This window comes from Epinephelus lanceolatus, chromosome 1 (assembly GCF_041903045.1).
Source record: "Epinephelus lanceolatus isolate andai-2023 chromosome 1, ASM4190304v1, whole genome shotgun sequence".
In the NCBI taxonomy this organism is placed as follows: Eukaryota; Metazoa; Chordata; class Actinopteri; order Perciformes; family Serranidae; genus Epinephelus; species Epinephelus lanceolatus.
This window is the reverse complement of record NC_135734.1, coordinates 23534504-23554982: the sequence shown is the minus strand read 5'-3', so window position 1 is coordinate 23554982 and position 20479 is coordinate 23534504. Positions and strand designations below refer to the sequence as shown.

Below are 20479 nucleotides of genomic sequence, written 5' to 3'. Positions count from 1 at the left end.
GAAAGTAATCAATTAACTAAACTCCATAACTGCCTTAAAGACATAAAAACTTGGATGAGCACCAATTTCCTGATGTTAAATTCAGACAAAACTGAAGTTATTGTTCTTGGCCCCAAACAACTCAGAGACTCTTTATCTGATGACATAGTTTCTCTAGATGGCATTGCTCTGGCCTCTAGCACTACCGTAAGAAACCTCGGAGTAATATTTGATCAAGATTTGTCTTTTAATTCTCATTTAAAACAAACCTCACGGACAGCATTTTTTCATCTGCGTAATATTGCGAAAATTAGGCCTATCCTGACCCGAAAAGATGCAGAAAAATTGGTCCACGCTTTTGTTACCTCAAGGCTGGATTACTGTAACTCTCTATTATCAGGTAGCTCTAGTAAGTCCTTAAAAACTCTCCAGCTAATTCAGAATGCAGCAGCAGGTGTACTAACAGGAACTAAGAAACGAGATCATATTTCTCCTGTTTTAGCTTCTCTGCACTGGCTCCCTGTAAAATCCAGAATTGAATTTAAAATCCTACTGTTAACTTATAAAGCTCTAAATGGTCAAGCTCCGTCATATCTTAGAGAGCTCATAGTGCCTTATTATCCCACCAGAACACTGCGCTCTGAGAACGCAGGGTTACTCGTGGTCCCTAAAGTCTCCAAAAGTAGATCAGGAGCTAGAGCCTTCAGCTATCAGGCTCCTCTCCTGTGGAATCATCTTCCTGTTACGGTCCGGGAGGCAGACACATTTAACATTTAAGACTAGATTTAAGACTTTCCTCTTTGATAAAGCTTATAGTTAGGGCTGGCTCAGGCTTGCCCTGTACCAGCCCCTAGTTAGGCTGACTTAGGCCTAGTCTGCCGGAGGACCCCCCTATAATACACCGGGCACCTTCTCTCCTTCTCTCTCTCTCTCTCGTATTCTATTACTGCATCTTGCTAACTCGGCCATTCTGGATGTCACTAACTCGGCTTCTTCTCCGGAGCCTTTGTGCTCCACTGTCTCTCAGAATAACTCATATCGCAGCGGTGCCTGGACAGCGTGACGTGTGTGGTTGTGCTGCTGCCGTGGTCCTGCCAGATGCCTCCTGCTGCTACTGCCATCATTAGTCATTAGTCATACTTCTACTGTTATTATACACATATGACTATTGTCACACATGTATACTGCCAGATATTAATACATACTTTCAACATATTGTACCACAGTAGCCAGAACTATAACTATAATATTATTACTTTCAATAATGTTGTTGTAACCTACTGTCATTACCTGCATCTCTCTCTCTCTCTCTCTCTCTGTCTCATTGTGTCATGCGGATTACTGTTAATTTATTATGCTGATCTGTTCTGTACGACATCTATTGCACGTCTGTCCGTCCTGGAAGAGGGATCCCTCCTCAGTTGCTCTTCCTGAGGTTTCTACCGTTTTTTTTCCCCGTTAAAGGGGTTTTTTTTGGGGAGTTTTTCCTTATCCGCTGCGAGGGTCATAAGGACAGAGGGATGTTGTATGCTGTAAAGCCCCGTGAGGCAAATTGTGATTTGTGATATTGGGCTTTATAAATAAAATTGATTGATTGATTGATTGAGTAAAAGCAGTTTTGAAAAGTGCAGTTGTGATCAGTGATTTGAACTGTGAGAGACTGGTGCAGTCCTGCATGTGTTCAGGGAGAGAGGTCCAGAGGGAGGGGACAGCTAGGGAGAAGACTCTGTCCCCCCGGGTCCAGTGCTTGGTCCTGATTGGTGGTTCCTCACAGTATTGAAATGAAACCTCCGCCCTTGCTGCTCTCACTGTGATAATGAAAATAAACTCTATGAAACACTCATAATAAATGTAACCAAAGTACTGTAGTGGAACCATAGTGGCTCGTAAACACAGTAAAGTATGGCTTAAGTTTTTGCAGTCAGGATGATGTGAAAATAAAAGCTGCCTGTTCCATGACCTCTGTCACTGAGTGTGCTTTTTGAAAGAGGCTGTCAGTGTTTCTTCTTCCCTCCTGTGTCTGTTTTCTCTAACATGTTCCAGTCGCACAAACTGAGACCAGAGGTCTTCTTACTCCGCTGTCATAGTTACAGTGCCTGCCCAGCTTTTCAGCGGTGGCAGACAGCTACATGATTGCAAGAGAGTGACGGACGACGCAGGTGGCAGTTCTGTGCAGTGATATGCATAAAAGGACAAACAGATGAAAATGTACAGATGGATGAGTGAGGGATGGATGGAGAGCAGCATGTGTTTGCCCAACCCTTTCACCTGTGCAGTCACAGAGACAAAGGAATAAGACTTTCATAACTCTGGACAAATACACTCAGCAGTCAAAGTATGTTGTGTGTGTAAAGCTGATGCAATCTTTAGCTGTACAGACACATGAGACAAATAGATCCTTACTCGCTGTGTCTGATTGTGTAACTCATTGCAAGTGTTCAGTTTTTAAAAGCCTTTCTGAGAAATACTATCGGATTGAGAAATGCAACGGGTTGCCACCGCTGCTTTCAAAGGATACTGAGAGTTTGCATTGCTGGATCAGAACTATTAAGTTTATTATTATGAGACCAGACAGAGCCTCCTACTCACTCATTACCCACCCAACATTTGAGTATAGGGCCCATGTGGGTAGTAAACTGGCTGAAAAATGGGCCATATATGGGATTGTTCATGGGTTACATATTGCCGACATGGGTGGGTTTACCCAGGTGGGCCCTGGATAAGAGTTCCATTTTGGGCCCATACCCACTTGGTACCCAGGTCACCCTAACATAACCATGTGGGTCCACTTGGGTAAAGCCATTGATGTGGGCAAGTGGCATGGGGCCAGTATGGAACCCATGGACAATCCCATACGGGTCCCATTTTTAAACCCATTTACTACCCACATGGGCCCCACATACAGATGCTGGGTAATAGTGAGGTAATTAGGCATTTAACTGGGCTATTAAGGGGTTCATTAATAGATAAATTAATTGATTGTAATACATAATGGTACTTTTAATTACTTATATTCCAGTTTAGGGAGTAAAGATCCTTAAAATTGACTGCAAGCCTTGCAAACACCATAAAGGGCGTACATTTTCAAGTAAAACTAAATGATTTTCATATTTTTGTTCATTCATAAACCCCTTAACAATCCCTAAAACCATGCATATTATCCAAAACAATAACATTAATATGTTACTACACACTAAGTTATCTCTTAATTATGTTTAAAAAAATGTTTAGATATTAAAAATGTTTTGGGGTACACTCTTGAGTTTTCATCTTACTTGAAAAGTTGAGGTCTTTTTAAGGTCCAAATTATGGCATACAGGTAGTTATTTTGCAAATTTAAAGGGATTTGACCCCTTAAACTATTTGAAAATCCTTAACATATAATAATCAATAGTTTAGCCATTTCATAAGCCCAAAATGAGGCGTACATACACAAGTACTATTTAGATGTCACTAAATTTCACATGAAATGAAACAACAATCCCACTCAATTAAACCTAAACAATATTCTGAGTAAAAAGGACAATGTTCCGAATTATAGTTGTCGCCTGCAAGTATTTTTGTTTTGACAAATCCCAGCAATCTTGGTGGCCAGACAAATATCCTACAAATTCAGCTGTGCCTTACCGTCTGTGCTCGTTGAGCTCATTTTACTACATCGTTTTATTATTCAAGTAATACATGCAGGGCCTTTTTCCAAGCTTGAATATTGATTTTGTCATAAAAGCTAATGAAGAAATCCTGTAATTTAGAAGTAATTCTTCACTGGAGGCAAATGAAATGTTCTCCAGTGACTAATTCTAAGACGTTGATGATGTGGCCACAGCTTCCTGCCAGGGGGTTAGTTCCATGTTGTCCCTCCTCTTGCTCATTTCCCATCTGCTCTCTGCAAACCACTGTCAAAACAAAGAAAGAAGTGCCAACACAAACACCAGACACCCACTGTACAATTGAACAAACCTTTATTTATGGACAGTCAATCCATATTATAACAGGAAGGTATGCAAACACACATATACACACACACGGAGAGTGGTTTGAATCAGTCCTATGTTCAAAAGGCAGGCGGTTACAGCAGAGAAATGAACAGTTAATTACAAAAACACTTTTTTTATTGCTCTTTACAGCAACATTAACTTCACCCTTAAACCTGGATCATTAGAATACACTTAAGGAGAGTTAATACTATTTACACGCTGAATTTATTTACATCGGCAAAGCCTGAGAGGGGACACCAAAAGCTTAATCTACATTCTCATAGTGCTTGACAGTTGATTACTCCGTTCTCAGTACACGGGTTTATGGTAGATTCATCAAATTTTCATTCTGTGAGGGAGGCCATGTACAGTTATCACATCCAACACCCGTTTTATCATAAGACCTGAGCCAAAAAAAAAACAACATACAGACCACAAACAAAAGAGAACACAACTCCAATTGAAAGACTTTTTTAATAGATAATAGAGAAAGAGTATTATCAGTTTAATTACCAACCTCCCACATCACTATGACACAAACTGTAATTACAACACTCTCATCTGGCTTCACTCGAGTGTTTATAGTTGTAATGTCGAAGCACCTCTAAGTTTATTTTCTTAGAAAATCGCCACCATCCGTCTGCACATCCATCCAGTTTGTGCTTTTAAAATGAAGCTCTGCATTCAGTTGTGGCGGCACGGCTTCTTGTGTCTCGTAAAAATGAAATACGAAGAGACCAGCTATCAGTACAACTACTCAAAACAGCACAGGCAAGCTTATTAATAAGACACCATTACAAGAGTTCTTTTTTATATTTTCACTTTTTCTGTACATGATAAAGGAAGGCTGTGTCTTTTGTCCACACTCTGACAATCACACACACACACACACACACACACAAACACACTTGATTGAAACCAGAGTGTTAAAAAAAAGCAGCGCATCAACACTGCTGTCTTTAGGTTTGCTGTGCAAGTGAATACTTCTGAAGTGAATACTGTAAGACTCTCACTTACACAGCCTGATCGTCCCATGAAACTGTAGGACTACCTCATTCAGTAACAAAATGAAGAGTAGATCTGTTTTCACATGCAGCTGTTAGAAAATAGTCATTAAAGTGAGCCACTTTAAAGCCGTCACTGCTGATTTTAGTATCAAAAACACAGTGAAGGTGATGTGTGTTGTCTCTCAGTAAAAAAAGCAAGTGAGAACGAGGGTCCAGAGTCCAAGCTGTGTTCACACTGCTTGTGTCGTAAGAGGTGTAATATCTCACCCCAAGAGTTTCCAGTGTGGTCTGAACAGAGACAGTGTTTATGCATGACTGTAAATGTGTAACAGGAGGTGCCGATTCAGCACCAGAGGTGAGCTCTACGGTTCACAGTGTCTACACCACCCCTTCGATGAAACTGGTCTCCAGGTGAACGATGAGCATTCTCAGGAAGGACATTTCCTTGCGCGTGTTCTCAAAGATGATCCGCGGATCGTCGGACTGGCATCGAAGGCAGTTGGGGGCCATCACCATGGCCAGGTTGTTCACGTCCATCTTGGTTATAGCCACGTTGGATGGCTGAGCAAATACCTAGAGATAATCAGGATGGAAGGAGAGAGAGAGCAATGAGTGTACAGACTGACCTTTGACCTGCAGTGAGGAATGTATGAGTCACATTCAGTTATCCATGAGCTCACATATATTAATTTCCTCAGTTTAAATGTTTGTGTACAGTAGTCAAAGGGCATGTTTGTGTTCAATGTTGAGTTAGTTTACACAAAAAATTTGTTTTGAGCAATTCTGAGGTTTGAGTTTACGATCTATTTAGTATATAACAGAGTTGAAGTGCTGCTGGTGATCACATGCAGGTGCTCTTTGGATACTTCCAAGTCTTCTGTGCTTACTCTATCATGTGAAGGGCTTTTTGCATGGGTGAAAAATGTTTTTTTTGCACAAATCCTACAGTATACCTTGGATTATTTCTGAAGGAGACTTGTATTTTATATTTTTTAATGAGGCCATATTTCACCCATGCAAAGAGCCCCTCACACAATGGACAAGATGGTTTTAGTTAATTCATTTTTTACTTTGGTTCTTTAAAGACAAACTATAGAAGATTTTTTCTTAAACACAATGTATAGACTCAGACATAGGTAATTCTCTCAGTCATCACTTGTTACCCAACAGAAGTGTGTGGCGCTGTATATATCTGCAGTGACTCTGCCCTCTGCCTGTCCTTTCTTATTTTCCTCTTAATATGCTGTTTATAAAAAAGGTAGTGACCAGGTGCCAGATCATAAGCGGCATGCATCCAAGAGGAAGCTATGAAAATGGCGGACACAGCGCCAAAAGAATGCAAATCTAGCCAGGCAGACAAAGCTTGTTCCAAAACAAAAGTGATTCGGGGGTTGGCGTTCACTTTCACTCTCCCTGGTGATATGATTTACAAACAGTAGCTGACGACTCCTGCATAGTATAGCTATAACTATTTTCTATTAGTATTAGTTGGCTTGATTATTTTGCTTTTAGGGCTGAATATTATTACAAATTGATGTGAACATGTGTGACAAGGTAACATGGTGCTTCTTCATTAAAATAAGCTAAAGATGGAAACACAAGAAAAGCACAAAGGCAAAAAAATTGACAGATGTTGTCATAATGGTGCTGGTGGAATATGGACGCTGGTTGGAGTAAATTATGGTTTTTAAAGTCTGTGTTTCTAAATCTTTGTCAACATGTTGGTTACCTGCAGGAAGTGGATGAAGTAGCAGAGCACCAGCCTGTTGAGCTCAGGAAGAGACTGAACCACAGCAATGGCTGCCACTGGGTCGTCGCAGTTACTGACGCACTGCTTGTAGAAGTTCATTGGGATGAGAGGTTCCTCCAGCTCCCGGTACCACAGCTTCATTAGGGAGGCTGAATGAGACAAACATCATTTTCATATTCATCCCCATTGTGTGCACACAAACACACAACAACAAAACATCCAAATACATCCATCCTCACCAGGAACGTTGGGGTCAGAGAGATTCTCTGGGATCCTCCACTGGTCCACTTGGAGCTTCAGCGCATTCACCTCGTCAATGTCTCCAGGCACTCTGAGAATAAAACAGTACAACAGTTACACTCTGTGGCCACAAGAGGGACCTCTGCTTCTATCGCTACAGATTCTCCATGCCCTGTGGCAAAACCATTACTCATGCACACCCAATTGGCCTCAAATGTGGCCTGGTGGCTGGAAGTACTCAGTTCTTTGTTTGCAGTACTTCTTTGGAACAAAACAAAAACAAACATTACACAACCAAACAGCACACTGTTCGGGGCAGTCCTCATGTTGTACGTGTTTCACAGGGAGATCCGTATATAGCACGTTTGAGGCTAAGGGAACACGTTTTTAAACAAGTCAAGATGTTACAGAGTCACATTTGCTGGAAAAAACCCTACTCAAACACACAGCCGTGTAGTTCCCACGTGCTTGTAAGCTTAAGCAGTAATGTAAACACATATTATGAAGTATCAAATTAAACAGCGCTTGTGGGCTGTGTTTGTTCTGCTGTCTGCTGTGTGTACTGTACACAGGGAGAGCCTACGTTGAAATACAGAGATACAGGAGACCACACACATTTTGTTTATACACACTGTACATACAATAAGGCACATACAGTACAGAAGATCCCCTTCTAATTTCCTAGACTCCTCCTCTCTCACGCTGCACAAGTCGAGGCATGTAATTGGCTGAGACTATCTTACCTGAAGATGCCCTCCGTCTGAGCTCCGCCCAGAGCAAGAACATACTGGGAAAGCTGAACCTGCACCCATGGCAGTTTCCTGTCGGGGAAGAGCTCGCTCTGCCTCTCCATCACCTCCTCCAGAGAACTGCCAAACAGGGAGGGAGTGACGATGGCCCGCCTACTGTGGTCGATCTCCTCCAAGGTGGGCTTCCGTAGACCCTGGAGGGGCGAGAGGCGAGGAAAGGAGAAGATTTACTACCTATGTATGTCAGGGACTATGATACTAATCAAGGTTGTGTCTGCAGCTGTGCTACTATGACTGGATCTGTGTTTATGTCTCTACCTGTGACTGTCAGTGTGCCTGTAATTATGTCTCGCTCACTGTGATGGTATCTGGGATGACTCAGATGCAAGTCACAGTTTTCAAACTGATAGGTCCTATTTTTATCATGTGGAAGTGACCTGTTTTTTTAGCTTACCTTTTTGCCTCCAGTGATCGCCACTTTCTGCAGTTTCCGATGGCAGAACTTGGCATATGTGCTGATAGGCAGACCTGTGGGTTGACACAAGAGGGAAATTCAGACTTGACTCCACGAGAAACACTATGCACATCCTTGTTATGTCCTCAAAGTCCCCGTGTAAAACCCTTAAAGCGTCGGGCATTACTGAACACACAAAATAATAAATGATTTAAATTCTTTCCCACAAAAAGGACAAACAGTGTTTTTTTTCCCACAGATGTCAAATAGCATATGAAAGGCAGGCAGTTGTAATTGGAGAGACATGTTGACGGTGTGATTCTGGCATATGGGGATTAGAGCAGGCCCGGCTAAACTGTCAGGCTGAGGGAAGATTTACTGCTGTTGAACAAAAGCTTTAGAGACAGGATCCGGCCTACACATCCAGCGTTCAGGTGATTCATCTGCGTACACAGACATGAAGGGCTCTGGATAGAAAGAGAAATACAGAGGCTCCCTGTCTGCTACTTGCCCTAAGTAGCTACTGTAGGGCCCAGATCTATTTCGGAAGTTAACTGCGTTAAAATAACACAGTGCTGTTGTACCGAGGTGAGATGTTCTTCAAGAGACACACGCTACAGAAGAACCTAATCTGTCCCTAAAAATTTCAAAACTTCTGTACACTTGTTCTCACACAACTAAAAAAAAAAAAAAAAAAAAAATTTTTTTGTGTCATCATGTGCACTCATGAAAAGAAATCACCCCCATCTTGCATTGCTGTGGTAACTCTGGTTTACACTAAACACTGAGCTCTCAGGGGGTCTATTCCCATTCCCAGAGTCTCCACAGTCAGTCAATCAGCTACCTGAACCACGGCCAGATGGACAAACCCGCAGCGGGGTTTTTAAAAAGTAGCAAACACGTTCTAGTGTACAGTCAAAGCCCCCAGATTTATGACAAACAGGTGACTCCCATGCACGCTCACAACTGCTGCTAATCTGACCAAGTTCAACTGTAATTACGTCTAATTAGAGAGATCATACCAATAATTTGCCCTTGATCTTGGCAAAGACCAGCTATGTTTCCCAGGGCTCACAACATAGAGGCTGTACACACGCTAGCACAAAAAGCGAGAGTGCAGAGCCCTTTTGCTGCAGCGAGGAAGCGTTTAAACCCGACTGTGGGTCTATATTTACATCAGGTTTGATGCAATGAAAACAACAACCAGGCAACCAAAACCCAGGAGATATACGAGCTCATTAGGAGCTTGAGTGTACTGTACAAGATTGAGAACGGCATGACACCTGTCTACACATGCGCTGAAGCTAAATTTGACAACAAACACCAGAGCCATTAGAGCAGGGGTCGACTACATTTGTAAAAGGACCAGAATTTTTCTAAGGAGACACTGCGGGGGCCAGACTTTCAAATATATGTATTTTTAATCATTTAGGCCTAATTAGTCTATCATTGTTTAATATTTTTACTTTCTTACAAAATAAATGTTATTTCATTAGCCTTATCAGTGTGAGCAGACTCCTAAATGTAACAAAATTAAATGTTAAAAGGTCCAGTGTGTAGGATTTAGGGGCCTCTTTTTGCCAGAAATGGAAATTACTGTTACATTTTTATTAGTTTATAAGCTCCTGAAAGTAAGAATCATTGCATCTTTGTAACCTTAGAAGGGGCCGTTTATATCTACATGTAGGGCGGGCTCTCTTCCACGTAGGTTGCCATGTTGTTCTACAGTGGCCCAGAGCGGACACACAAACCACTGACTCTAGATAGGGCCATTCATGTTTTTAAGTCGGCCACCCTTGTTCTCCTACACACAGTCTGCATCCTCAACGCTGGATGCCGCAAATCCTACACAGGACCTTTGAATGCAAATATGAGTTTGGCCCTGCTCGCACATGAAGATACGGCATAAGCTGCTTTACATTTCTGACAGACAGAATTCCTTTTCGCTCCACTGATCCTAGACTATTGCTAGTCAGTAAACAAACAGCGAAGCAAGCAGAGCTTTGTCAGTGAGGTAGGCCTGAATACTGCATCAGGTTGTGCAGGTTACGACAACGTTATCACATATCACATTTTGTCATCATATTGTTCTTTCTACTGCAGGCTACTTGCTTAACATAAGTTGACAGATGGATTTAAAAAGTCTTAGTACCTGCAGGTTGAGCGCATATATTTAGGATTGGTAAATCCCTCCAGATTAGAATTATTTCCATTTCATCTGTTTTTGGTATTACTTTGTTACAGGGAGCAAAAAAAAAAAAATGCTAGAAATCCTAAATATCAGAACGCATTTTTTTGCCTCCTCACATTTTCTGAATTCAAAAATATTCTGCGGGCCAGATGGGAAGCTTTGGTGGACCGTATGTGGCCTGCAGGGAGCCAGTTGACAATCGCTGCATTAGTGGATGTCGAGGAGACAACTTCAGTCTCATCTTGGGTATTGTTTATGAGTCTACACTAATCCAAGTGCTGGCTGAAAACAACACTCGCCTGGGCCCCGAGCCCAAAGAAGTCAATTTCCAAGTCCAGATCAGGCCTGGCCTGAAAAGAGACCTCCGGTTCCCACGTGCGACTCCTACTCCTGCTGCTCACAGCTGCTCATTACTCTGGTCAGACACAGTGTGAGTGTCCCTGCTCCTCCATTCATCAAGCAAACAACAGCTCTCATGATGCTGTTTTTGTACATGTGAGACTTTTGTTTTCTTGCTGGCTTTCATCAAGAATCCCCCTCTGTAAAGACCTTCAGACTTAGTCAGAAACGTTCAGTAGGCTTCGACCTTTTAGTCAGTTGGGGTCTGAGTCACTGAAGCACAATGTGTGAGGCCACCGCTGTGGTGTCTACTGTGAGACGATTGGGTTCCTCTCTGGTGACTTCATCGCCCGAGCTGGCAGTGTGGGCTGCTCTAATGAGGGCGCGTGCTGATGAGTAGGTATCCCCTTAAATGGCTGTTTGACATGCAAGTGGCAAGACAGACCGCTAATATGATTCACAGCGTGGTCCATTGTACGCGTACAGAACATTCTGAGATTCTCATCCTACATATTTTTTTTCAGCTTGACTTTCTGTGAAACCCATTCATTGTGCCTGCAAGCACATCAACATGTACTCCTCTGACAAACTGCACAGTACTGAATTTTCCATCCCACTCAATAGGGGTCACTCTACAGGGAGCGATATGTTAGAGTTGTAATGGCTTGCACGGCTTAGACTCCAGACAGCTTTTGAAGAGAGTAGAAAAACATCTTTGGGGCTCCCTCCCCTGCCGACACTGTGCTCTGTCAAACAGATACGCTAGGTACTAATGGGAAATACTGAAGATCCAATGTTCTTGAAGTGATGTTTTGGACAGATGTACAAGTAAATGAACAAAGATTTACCTTCTTCCTCATCTGTATTCTGTTTGCGCTTCTTTCTGGACTTTGAATTCTTCTTCAGCTTAAGCTCCTGCTGTTCCAATATGAACTGAGTCACTATGAAACACAAGACAGCAAAGGTCAAGTCTTCTGACAGTCAATTAGATAAACTCAAGGCCGACAATCAGATTATTGGGCTTATCAAAAACAATACTGTGCTTTCTAGCCTGATCATACTGACTAAATTAAATTATGATTCCAAACGGAAAATACAAAGGGAAGAAAATGCGATTTAGAAATGTGAAACATCTCTCTGGTCTACATTAACAAAGCTAACTATCACACAACACAGGGAGGTACAGAAGAAAGAAAGGTGACCCACCCTGCTGCTCACTCTGAGACTCACATTTCTTGTCGCTGGTGGGCTCCGTGTGTCTCTGGATGTAGCCTTCCAGGTAGCAGCGGAACTTGGGCGAGGGGGCAAAGAACGCCAAGCTGACTGCCATCAGCTCCCAGCCTGCCGCCAAGCTTCTAGGGGTGGCGTTGCCTGTGGTCTGCCTCACCAGCTGCACATACAGCTCATCCCGCAGCCCTGGCATGTCCCAGCACTTGGTGACAATGAGCAGGGCACAGTGACGGCGGTCCAGGCGCGAGGGCCTGTCTCCCATGTAGGCCTGCACCAGTTTGAACATCTCGCAGGCCTCCTTCCTGACGGCACGGTTGCTGGTGACTAGCATGGGTTTTTTGATGGATCCGCGGTTCCACGACAGCATGTTGGCGATAGAGACGCGGCGGCGGAACAGGCCTTGCGTGTGCATGTTAAGGTGTTTGCTGGCCCAGTCCTCCATACCCATGTCAGGAGGTGGGGGCTGCCGCAGGGTGGCGTAGGAGAGCTGGTAGGACGATCCACGTGCTCTTCCTCCTGCCCCATCAGCTCCCTCTCTGTTGTCATGGTTGGCAGGGCGGTGAGGGCCCAGGGAGGCGGTCCGCCCATCCACCATGCCTTTCTTCCTGCTCTCCAACTGAGCCTGCAGTTCTAGGGTGCCCGCCTGCAGGAAGACAAGAGGTGGACATGAGAAAGAGGAGCAGAGCTGTACAGAGGAGGAGGAGGAGGAAGGCGGATAGAAGACACAGAGGGGGGTGAGGCAAGAGTGCAGCAGAGGTACAAAACTGTGTGTGTGCAGCTGCAGAGTCCTCACTGTGTCACACTAGGAGCTGTGCTGCCTTCCGCCTACTGTGCTCTGCTCTGCAGCGCTGGGGCTCGAGGGGGAGTTGTTGCAGGAGCGGCACATTCATTTCCTGATGCCAAAAAAAATTGTACCAGAAAAAAAAAACTTGTGAACCCCTACCTCAGGAGCAGGTGACCAGATAGTGGCGTAGAAGTCCTTACTCCTGCCCCTTCCCGCCCTGGGCTCATCTACCCTGCGAAACCAAAGCTATGCTCTGGACCTCCCACTGATCCCTGCGGTGGAGTTTATGACCATAAGGAGCACTTCACCTCCCTTAATAGAGAAAGCCAGTAACCAAGCTATGCTCTGCAAACAGCCAGGAACAACACCAAACCTGTGCCAGAATCAAAGCTCAAATTTACTAATGGAACATGAAACGCATTGACATGTCTTTTCAATGAGACCCTGATGTAATGTGGAGCTCACGTCTGGACTTCGCATTTTGGTTTCTCAATCAGATGCAGCAGATGTGAGGTTTGGCTTTGGCAGAAGGTTTATACGGTCGTGCAGAGTTGATGTTTTTTTTTAAATGGGCGACAGAGGTCAACTACAGAAGATCAAATGCAACAAAGCACATGTTTAACTAGGGAACGGGAATGTACAACTTCTACTTTCAGTAAATTACACTGTTGTACAGATAGCTTACAGATGCAGCAGCACAGGATGGTCATTTAGTCATACTACGGACTGAAACGCAACAGTGTAACTTTGGGAACTACTCTCAACTTTGAAAACATAAATTATTCATGGATTTTGTGGAAATGGACACTTTCTGTGCACCCTTTGAACAAGCTGGTAAAGGTCTTTCAGCAAGAACATAATGTTCAAATATGGAATTATAGAGCTGCAAATACATCACAAGCCATAATGTGTGTGTGTGAGTGATATAACAGCAGGTCTGAAGAACATTCCAGGACAGACTTAGGGGGCCCGCTCAGTGCTCTTTGGCTGATGTCTAACATGCTTAAACTACAGTGGTACCAATACGCCTTGGTACCAGCCTGCCTCCTCCTTTTCCTCTTCCTCATCTCCCTGCCAAGCCTGGGCCATATGGGCCACAGCGGCCCTCCTTCCTGACTGAGGGAAGCCATGTCCTGAATCTCTCTGGCCTGGCATGGGCCCCAGATGCCCAAGCAAAGAGCTGGCATATGAGTATACAGCACCTGCAGTGCAGGGCAGATGGACGGTGGTAAGAGGATGACAGGTAATGCTGGGACTGAGGCCATTACAGTCAGCCGTGCCCAGCCTGCCCACTGCCTAATGTCCTGGGGACATTTAGGCACTCAAGATTGGAATGTTAAAGGCATTACTCACAAAATGCTCTGTGTTCTTTTTCAAAGAGACAGATTAGCTCTACTGTTTTCATCCCACAGCTCTGTGTTGACTCAAACATTCATTTTTTAGTTGCAGAGGTCCAGTGGGACTGCTTCTGAAAACAGCACTATAATGTATGGAGGTATGGGGTGTGATTCTGTTGCATGAGGGGATTTGGAGATTAGACGTAGCAGATCTTGGAACTGGCTCCACATGCTGCTACTTATATAACTGTTTTGAGAAGTCAAATAGTTCTTTCATCTTTGATCATGTGCATATTTTGTAAGGACCCTTGAAGGCAAGATAAGCCACTGTCACAGTTCCTCCACATGTGTCTCTTTGTATTTTAGTGCTCTGCAAAGTCAAAAAATAACCAAATTATTAGTGTTGTCTGATCTGCCCCAATAGTGGAATATTTCTGCTCAGTGACACAATCTGTCCATTCTTCCACTTATAGTTCTGAGGACTAGACACACTAAACAATACAAAAGCAGCAGCTAAAAATTCTCATAGTGCACAGATACTATGTTAAGGAATGACTCGGCCTCTTTTGACACTGTCAGACTGAATTCTTCTCTAATCTGATGGTGAATCTGGAGAGATATCAGCAATCAGACCACTTCCAGACAAAACAAAGTTGCATCCAAACAAACGTGTTAAGGTAAACAGACCACACAATAACCCACACACAGCTGAGCTCTTAATCAGACAAGAAAGTATCATAATACTGGAATAGTAACCATATATTCTATTACAATGTCTGCTTTGTTAATAACAATTTATTTTGTTAGTTTGCCACACACACAAACACACACACACACCCACACAAACGCAAACATACATATACAAAACATGGGGGTGGGGTTACCTGGGAGGGCGGTCCTGGGGTCTCTGGTGAGGACAGACTGGCTTGGCTATTCACACTCATCTCCAAGGTGTCCACCTTTTCATAGGTCCTTTTCTGCCTCCCTGGTATCTCCAGAGGGGTAAGCGCAGGGTTGCCATGGTTACCTGCCCTACTCAGTGACCGGGGAGCCCCGGTGAGTTCCTCTCCAGAAGCGCACCTGCCCGCTGCTGACCCCCCTCCTCCATACCACCTGAGTGAGTCTGCAGGAGAGCGCGTCCGAGGTACGACAACCCTCTCCCCCATCTCTGGGTCCAGCCCCGCTCTTACCTCCCTCATGGTGTTGGAGCGACTCACTACCTCCCGCATCTCGGCCATGAGCCTCTCGTTAAGGGCGCAGAGCTCCCCGCTGCTGCCCACTGACCCCGGCCTGCCTCCTGCACCGCCACCGGCTCCCACCCTCCTCCTGCTCTTTCTTCTCAGACTTGGGGAGGGGCCGGTGGAGTAGCCAGAGTCTTGATAGTTTGCTGTGGCCTGTGGGGTCGATGAAGGGAAGTCCTGCGAGGCCTGGCTGCTTTGCCTGCTGTGTCGTGCCTCCATGGCGCGCTGGACAGTGGCCTCAAGGACCCGCCAGGTTTGCTTTTTGTCCAGTGTACTTGGGCCTGGGGTTCCTGGCTCTCTGTCCCTTAACTGGCCTCGAGCCTGGGGCAGAGAGTGGGCCTGGGGCTGGGGATGTGGCTGAGGCTGGGTCAAGACAGGATCCTGTCTGGATGTAGGGGAAGGGGTGCGTGTGGGTACAGGAGAGCTAGATACAAGCCCCTGTTTGGGGTCAACGTTGATCATGTGTTTGATGCACTCCAGACCAGCTGGGCTGTAGTCAGAGGATGAGGGATTTCTCCTGTGTCTGGACCCTGGATGAGATGAACCAGGGTGCTGGAGGTGTCTGGGTTTTTGGAGGCTATGGGTAGGTGTCAGGCGAGAAAGAGGTTGTCCGTTGTACAGGTGGGCCCCCTCTACCTCCATGTCTGTTGGGGGTTCATCATATATGGGACATTCTGAAACTGGCTCATCATAGATTGGGGCAGTGCAACCATACTGGGGAGAGATAGGGCATGGTGTACTGGTCTGTGACCTGTGAAGGAGCGGACTGGGATGGCTACCATCTGATGGAACTAAACAGAAGCTGCCGTTACTGGCTTTTCTCAGGTGATGGGCCTGACGTGTGTCAGCTGCCATTTTGCCAGAAGGGGCAGTTTTATATCCCTGGGTAGAGCTTAAGTGTCCTCCTTGGGCCTTGTTGCCAGAGGGGTGCAGGGTGAAGGTGCTGGATTTGCTGGTTGCACTGTGTTGGAGGTGCTGCTGCTGCTGCAAGGCTGGGATGGGCTGGCTACGGCTCATGCTGTTCACCTTCACCAACATGGCTGCCTTAGAACCAGGTGCAGGCTGCCATCTTTGAGAAGCATCCCTAAAAGGGAGAAAATATAAGTCGAATGAGATTCAAAGCAACAAAGTATATAAAAGTCTAAATAAACATCCATAAGTCAACAGAGAGTGCGAGTGCCATAAAATGATTATGATCACATACAATCATACACAGGCATAAAGCCTTTAACTATATTTCATCTATTCTAAAAAATCCAAAGCTGACAGGGCTGGGAAAATCAGCAGCAATCCACAAATTCCTCTCCAAACATTTCACTGACCTCTAAAGACTCTGCTCCATTTTTAGTCTGGCAGTCATAATGGCCTTGTCAAACCCATGAGACAATAACTCCAGTGTGTGTTGTGTAAAGTGCCTAAAATTACAGATTACACATCTCACTGAACGCATCCAGATTTCCAACATGTCTGGGGAATGCATAGGGTAACATTATAGAAAATAATTGCCAGTAGATGTATGTCTGTGAAGCAGCTAATGCTAGTTTCATACGACTATCACATGGCAGTAATGTCTGCCATCTGAATCAACGAGTGAACATTTGAACAGTAAAGCAGGAGGCCACATGAAAAGAGGTTGCTCTGAGAGAAGTCAGGATTGCAGTAGTTCACGGCTGAGAATATCTTCACTCGGGTCCAAAGGTTAATTCTTCTCCTTTTGGTTGAGCGGCTGGGCTAACTTCAAACCCAATGGCCCACTGATAATCCCAGCAACCTAAAACAATCTGCCATCAATCTGGTCACGCTGCTCTGGTCTGCTGCCCTCCACTCTGCTGTCCCCTCATAATCTTCCACCGCAATCAGGACTTTTCATTCCTTGACTGATCAAAAACTTGCCCTCTTAAACCACTGAGTGTGTCTAAAGCAGGCATTATTGCGCATACACGCATGGACACAGTTGGCGGCTGGCCTGAGTAGGACACATGTGACGCAGTACAGCATATACAAGCTTAGTAGGTTTCTCCCTTAATCAAAGGTCAAGCAGGTAAGTAAGTTTGAAGGCAGGCAAAGGAGACTTACCTTCCCTCCCGCCAACCTCCTCTTAGGATTCACTGGGTTAATTAATTAGATCAAATTGGATCACCTTCTGTCCTCATAAATCCAAACATAAACACAGATCAGGGTAGAGCCTGAGCAAGTGTTCAAAGGCTTCCCTGTTCCAAGAGCATTAGGAGTTTTTAGTCGAGAGTTGGGCTGTAACAGCATTAAGAGGACGCAGAAGGAGGAGGAAAGAGGCGGAGTGACCCCCCCTCTCCTCCCCACATCTCTGTGGAACAATGCTGAAACAATTCCCCTGAGGTCCTCCAGCCAACGGCAAACTTCCTTTAGTCCTCCAAGCTACAGCTCATTCTCTCTCTCTCTCTCTCTCTCTCTCTCTCTCTCTCAGGACCTTGTGCCACCCCCGTCTACAGTGAGTCACAGCACCTCAGAGGTTTGAATGTAAACAGGCTCTCATCTTCAAACGGTCCCACAGATCACCATCCAGGCCAGGCAGAGCCTATAAACAGCTGGATCTCAGCCACCTGGCACAGCACCAACTCAGCCTGCCACAATCACTGTTGTTGGGAATGCTACAAGGCCCCCACCTCACTCAGACCAATGAAGGAAGTTTACTGCCTAAATAACACGTAACACACACACACTCACTCAGACAGACACGTGTGAAGACAAGAGGCTCTGATGGATGGGATTCACCCGAAACCACCACTGTTTAGTTGTTGCAAGCATGTGTGAGTGTGTTACACAGGGTGGGGGGTGTGGGGTGTTGTTGGGTGACAGCTGTAAACATGAGAAGCCACTGTTTGCACTCTTTGAAACAGTGTATGTTTTCTCACTCTTGTCCTGTCAAACAGGAGGAGGTGGTACCAATCATACAAAATCATTCCCACCTCAGCAGCTGACCATTTAGCACCGGTTTGCTACAGCAGGAAAAGCTCACACATGAGACATCAAGGCTTTTCTTATAATGAGACGGCCAAAGAACACAGCGGACCTCACACATAAAACCACAATAATCAAATTCCACTTTCATTATACACAAACAAATCAAACCTTGTTGTTTCACACATAAAACAATCCAGGGTTCATGTGATGGCCAACTGTGAAAGAAAACACGGATCTGGCTTCTATCTTCTGGGTGGGTGGGTGACGTACTTTATGAGGACTGACCCTGAGATCATAGTGACCACTACTTCCTGTATGAGGAGGTCCTCTGGAGGGTTGTAGAGAGGGCTTCCCCATGTGTAACACAAACAGGAAATGCCGAAGGTAATGTTCACACACTGCTTTCAGGGCGGAAGTATGGCCTGAATCTTAATTATAGGGAGCTTATGTACAGCTTTACAAAATGTTTCACATCATACATGGGAAATTCTATATCCTTGGACTCCGGTCCCTTAGAGGCTCCATCTTCATGTCCAAAGAAGACAAATAGGGATGTCAATTTCGGTTAATTTTGCTTCTGATAGCCTGACACCCATTAACTTGTAACTAACTGGTTAATCTCTAAGAATTAATACGCAAAATGATGTGGCATACAGGAGGCCTCTCCTTTTAGTCTGGTGCTCCACTGATGTTGGTGGGGCAGCGCTGCTGCAGACACATGATGGCCACCCTCAGGTCTTCCACCAGGTGGCCCCAGTGAGTAAACAGCTTCACATTGAGCAACAAATCCCCTTTAGTATTGGTAACTATGTTAGCACCACTAGCTGGCCTGACACTGCTAATGATGCTAACAGACCTAAGAGTTGTTAACAATCGCTGAATGAGTGACACCGCTAGTTAGCTCCCACCAGACCCGAGTGGTATGCAGTGCAGTAAAGTGAAGAGTGGCAAAATTAACCTATAAACCAACAAATATAACCAGTCAAAGTATTCTTGGGATTTAACAGATTAAAGGCTAAACATCAATATCCCAAAACACAACACTGCATGCTTCTATACTATTCCTTCCTGTCCTGTGATAAGTTCAGTAGCAACAATAAATAAAAACTATTTTTCTGGGACTGAGGCCACATCCACACTACGTTTTCATTTTAAAACAACCTTTTAAAAACGAAGACTATCTCTATACACACAAGTGTTTTAGAAATAATCTCCTTCTAACACGCCTGAAAACATATATCACATGACACATTGTGGGTGTCTGTGAAATCGTGTTCAAAAGTCTCCATTTCTGCCCGTCCACACAAAAATGCAACCACAGAGTTTTCAAACAAAAAAATGGGATCAGCAGCATTTTCAAAAGTCTGTGTTTTAGGGGTAAACACAGCAACGTATTATAACAGAAATTAATTCGTGTGGATGTAGCCTGAAACTGAACACATTCGGAGGCCTGTGAGAAGTTCAGCTCACAGTGTTGGGAGAGAGGGATTTTGTCAGGCTTTGTCTCTGTTGTCTGACTGCCATTGTCCCACTCAGGCTCAGCAAACGTCTAGCATGTTCACCCCCTCCAGCACTGGCATATTATGTTGGATGTCAGCAGGGAGTTGGGTGCGATGATCACCGCGATCGCATGGCGGCCGGGAGCCAACTCCAACAGTAAAGCTTTACAGTGTCTTCGATCTCTATCCAAAGTCTCTAATCCCATTACACAGCTAGAACAACACTGCATATCAGTAAACCTCTGGTCAACTAAATGAAGTATGATTACAAACCCTGAACCAAAAGACAGTACAATGGTGAGAAAATACAACAGGCCTAGTGTGGAGAGATGATATGTGGGGGTGGGTAGTCGGGGGGGTGAAGGAGAACAGAGCTAGAGAGACAAGAGAGGAGGGTGTGAGCATGTGTAAATGAGAAGGGGTGGGGATTAGTCGTGGGAGAGTGCAGCAAGGGAATGAGCGGGAAGACTGGCATTCCTCAGGGCTCATTCAGGGGCCTCTGTGGCAGTGTGGGGAGCCTTACACAATGAATGGCTGTGCCATCGTCACGGAGATGCCTCCCTTAACGACAGCAATGGAGTGTGAGTAGGGGGAAGAGAAAGATGACAGGGAAGAGGCTGAACCTGAAAGAGCCATCTTCAACTTCCATAGTTAGACAGGCTCTTACGTAACCGTGAACAGGCCCGAACTTTACTCTATAATGAAAGTTGTTTGGAAAGGGTGTGTTGCCTGCTAGTAGCCTGCCTGTCAGGTGTTGAATGT

General features: G+C 44.9%; 1 protein-coding gene across 2 annotated transcripts in view; it reads right to left on the bottom strand.

Annotated features, from left to right (window-relative positions):
* Positions 1-3924: 3924 nt before the first annotated feature.
* Positions 3925-20479, bottom strand: part of arhgap46a (Rho GTPase activating protein 46a) — a 35465-nt gene continuing 18910 nt past the window's right edge. Inside the window, exons 3-10 of one of the 2 annotated variants that reach the window (XM_033626778.2) lie at positions 14922-16362; positions 11893-12559; positions 11535-11627; positions 8157-8230; positions 7697-7896; positions 6953-7044; positions 6693-6862; positions 3925-5536 (exon numbers count right to left, since the gene is read on the bottom strand). In XM_033626778.2, the coding sequence (XP_033482669.2) occupies positions 5342-5536; positions 6693-6862; positions 6953-7044; positions 7697-7896; positions 8157-8230; positions 11535-11627; positions 11893-12559; positions 14922-16362 (2932 nt within the window). In that variant the 3' untranslated portion in view covers positions 3925-5341. The remainder of the gene's footprint in view (positions 5537-6692; positions 6863-6952; positions 7045-7696; positions 7897-8156; positions 8231-11534; positions 11628-11892; positions 12560-14921; positions 16363-20479) is intronic. The other variant, XM_033626779.2, reaches the window with a different exon arrangement.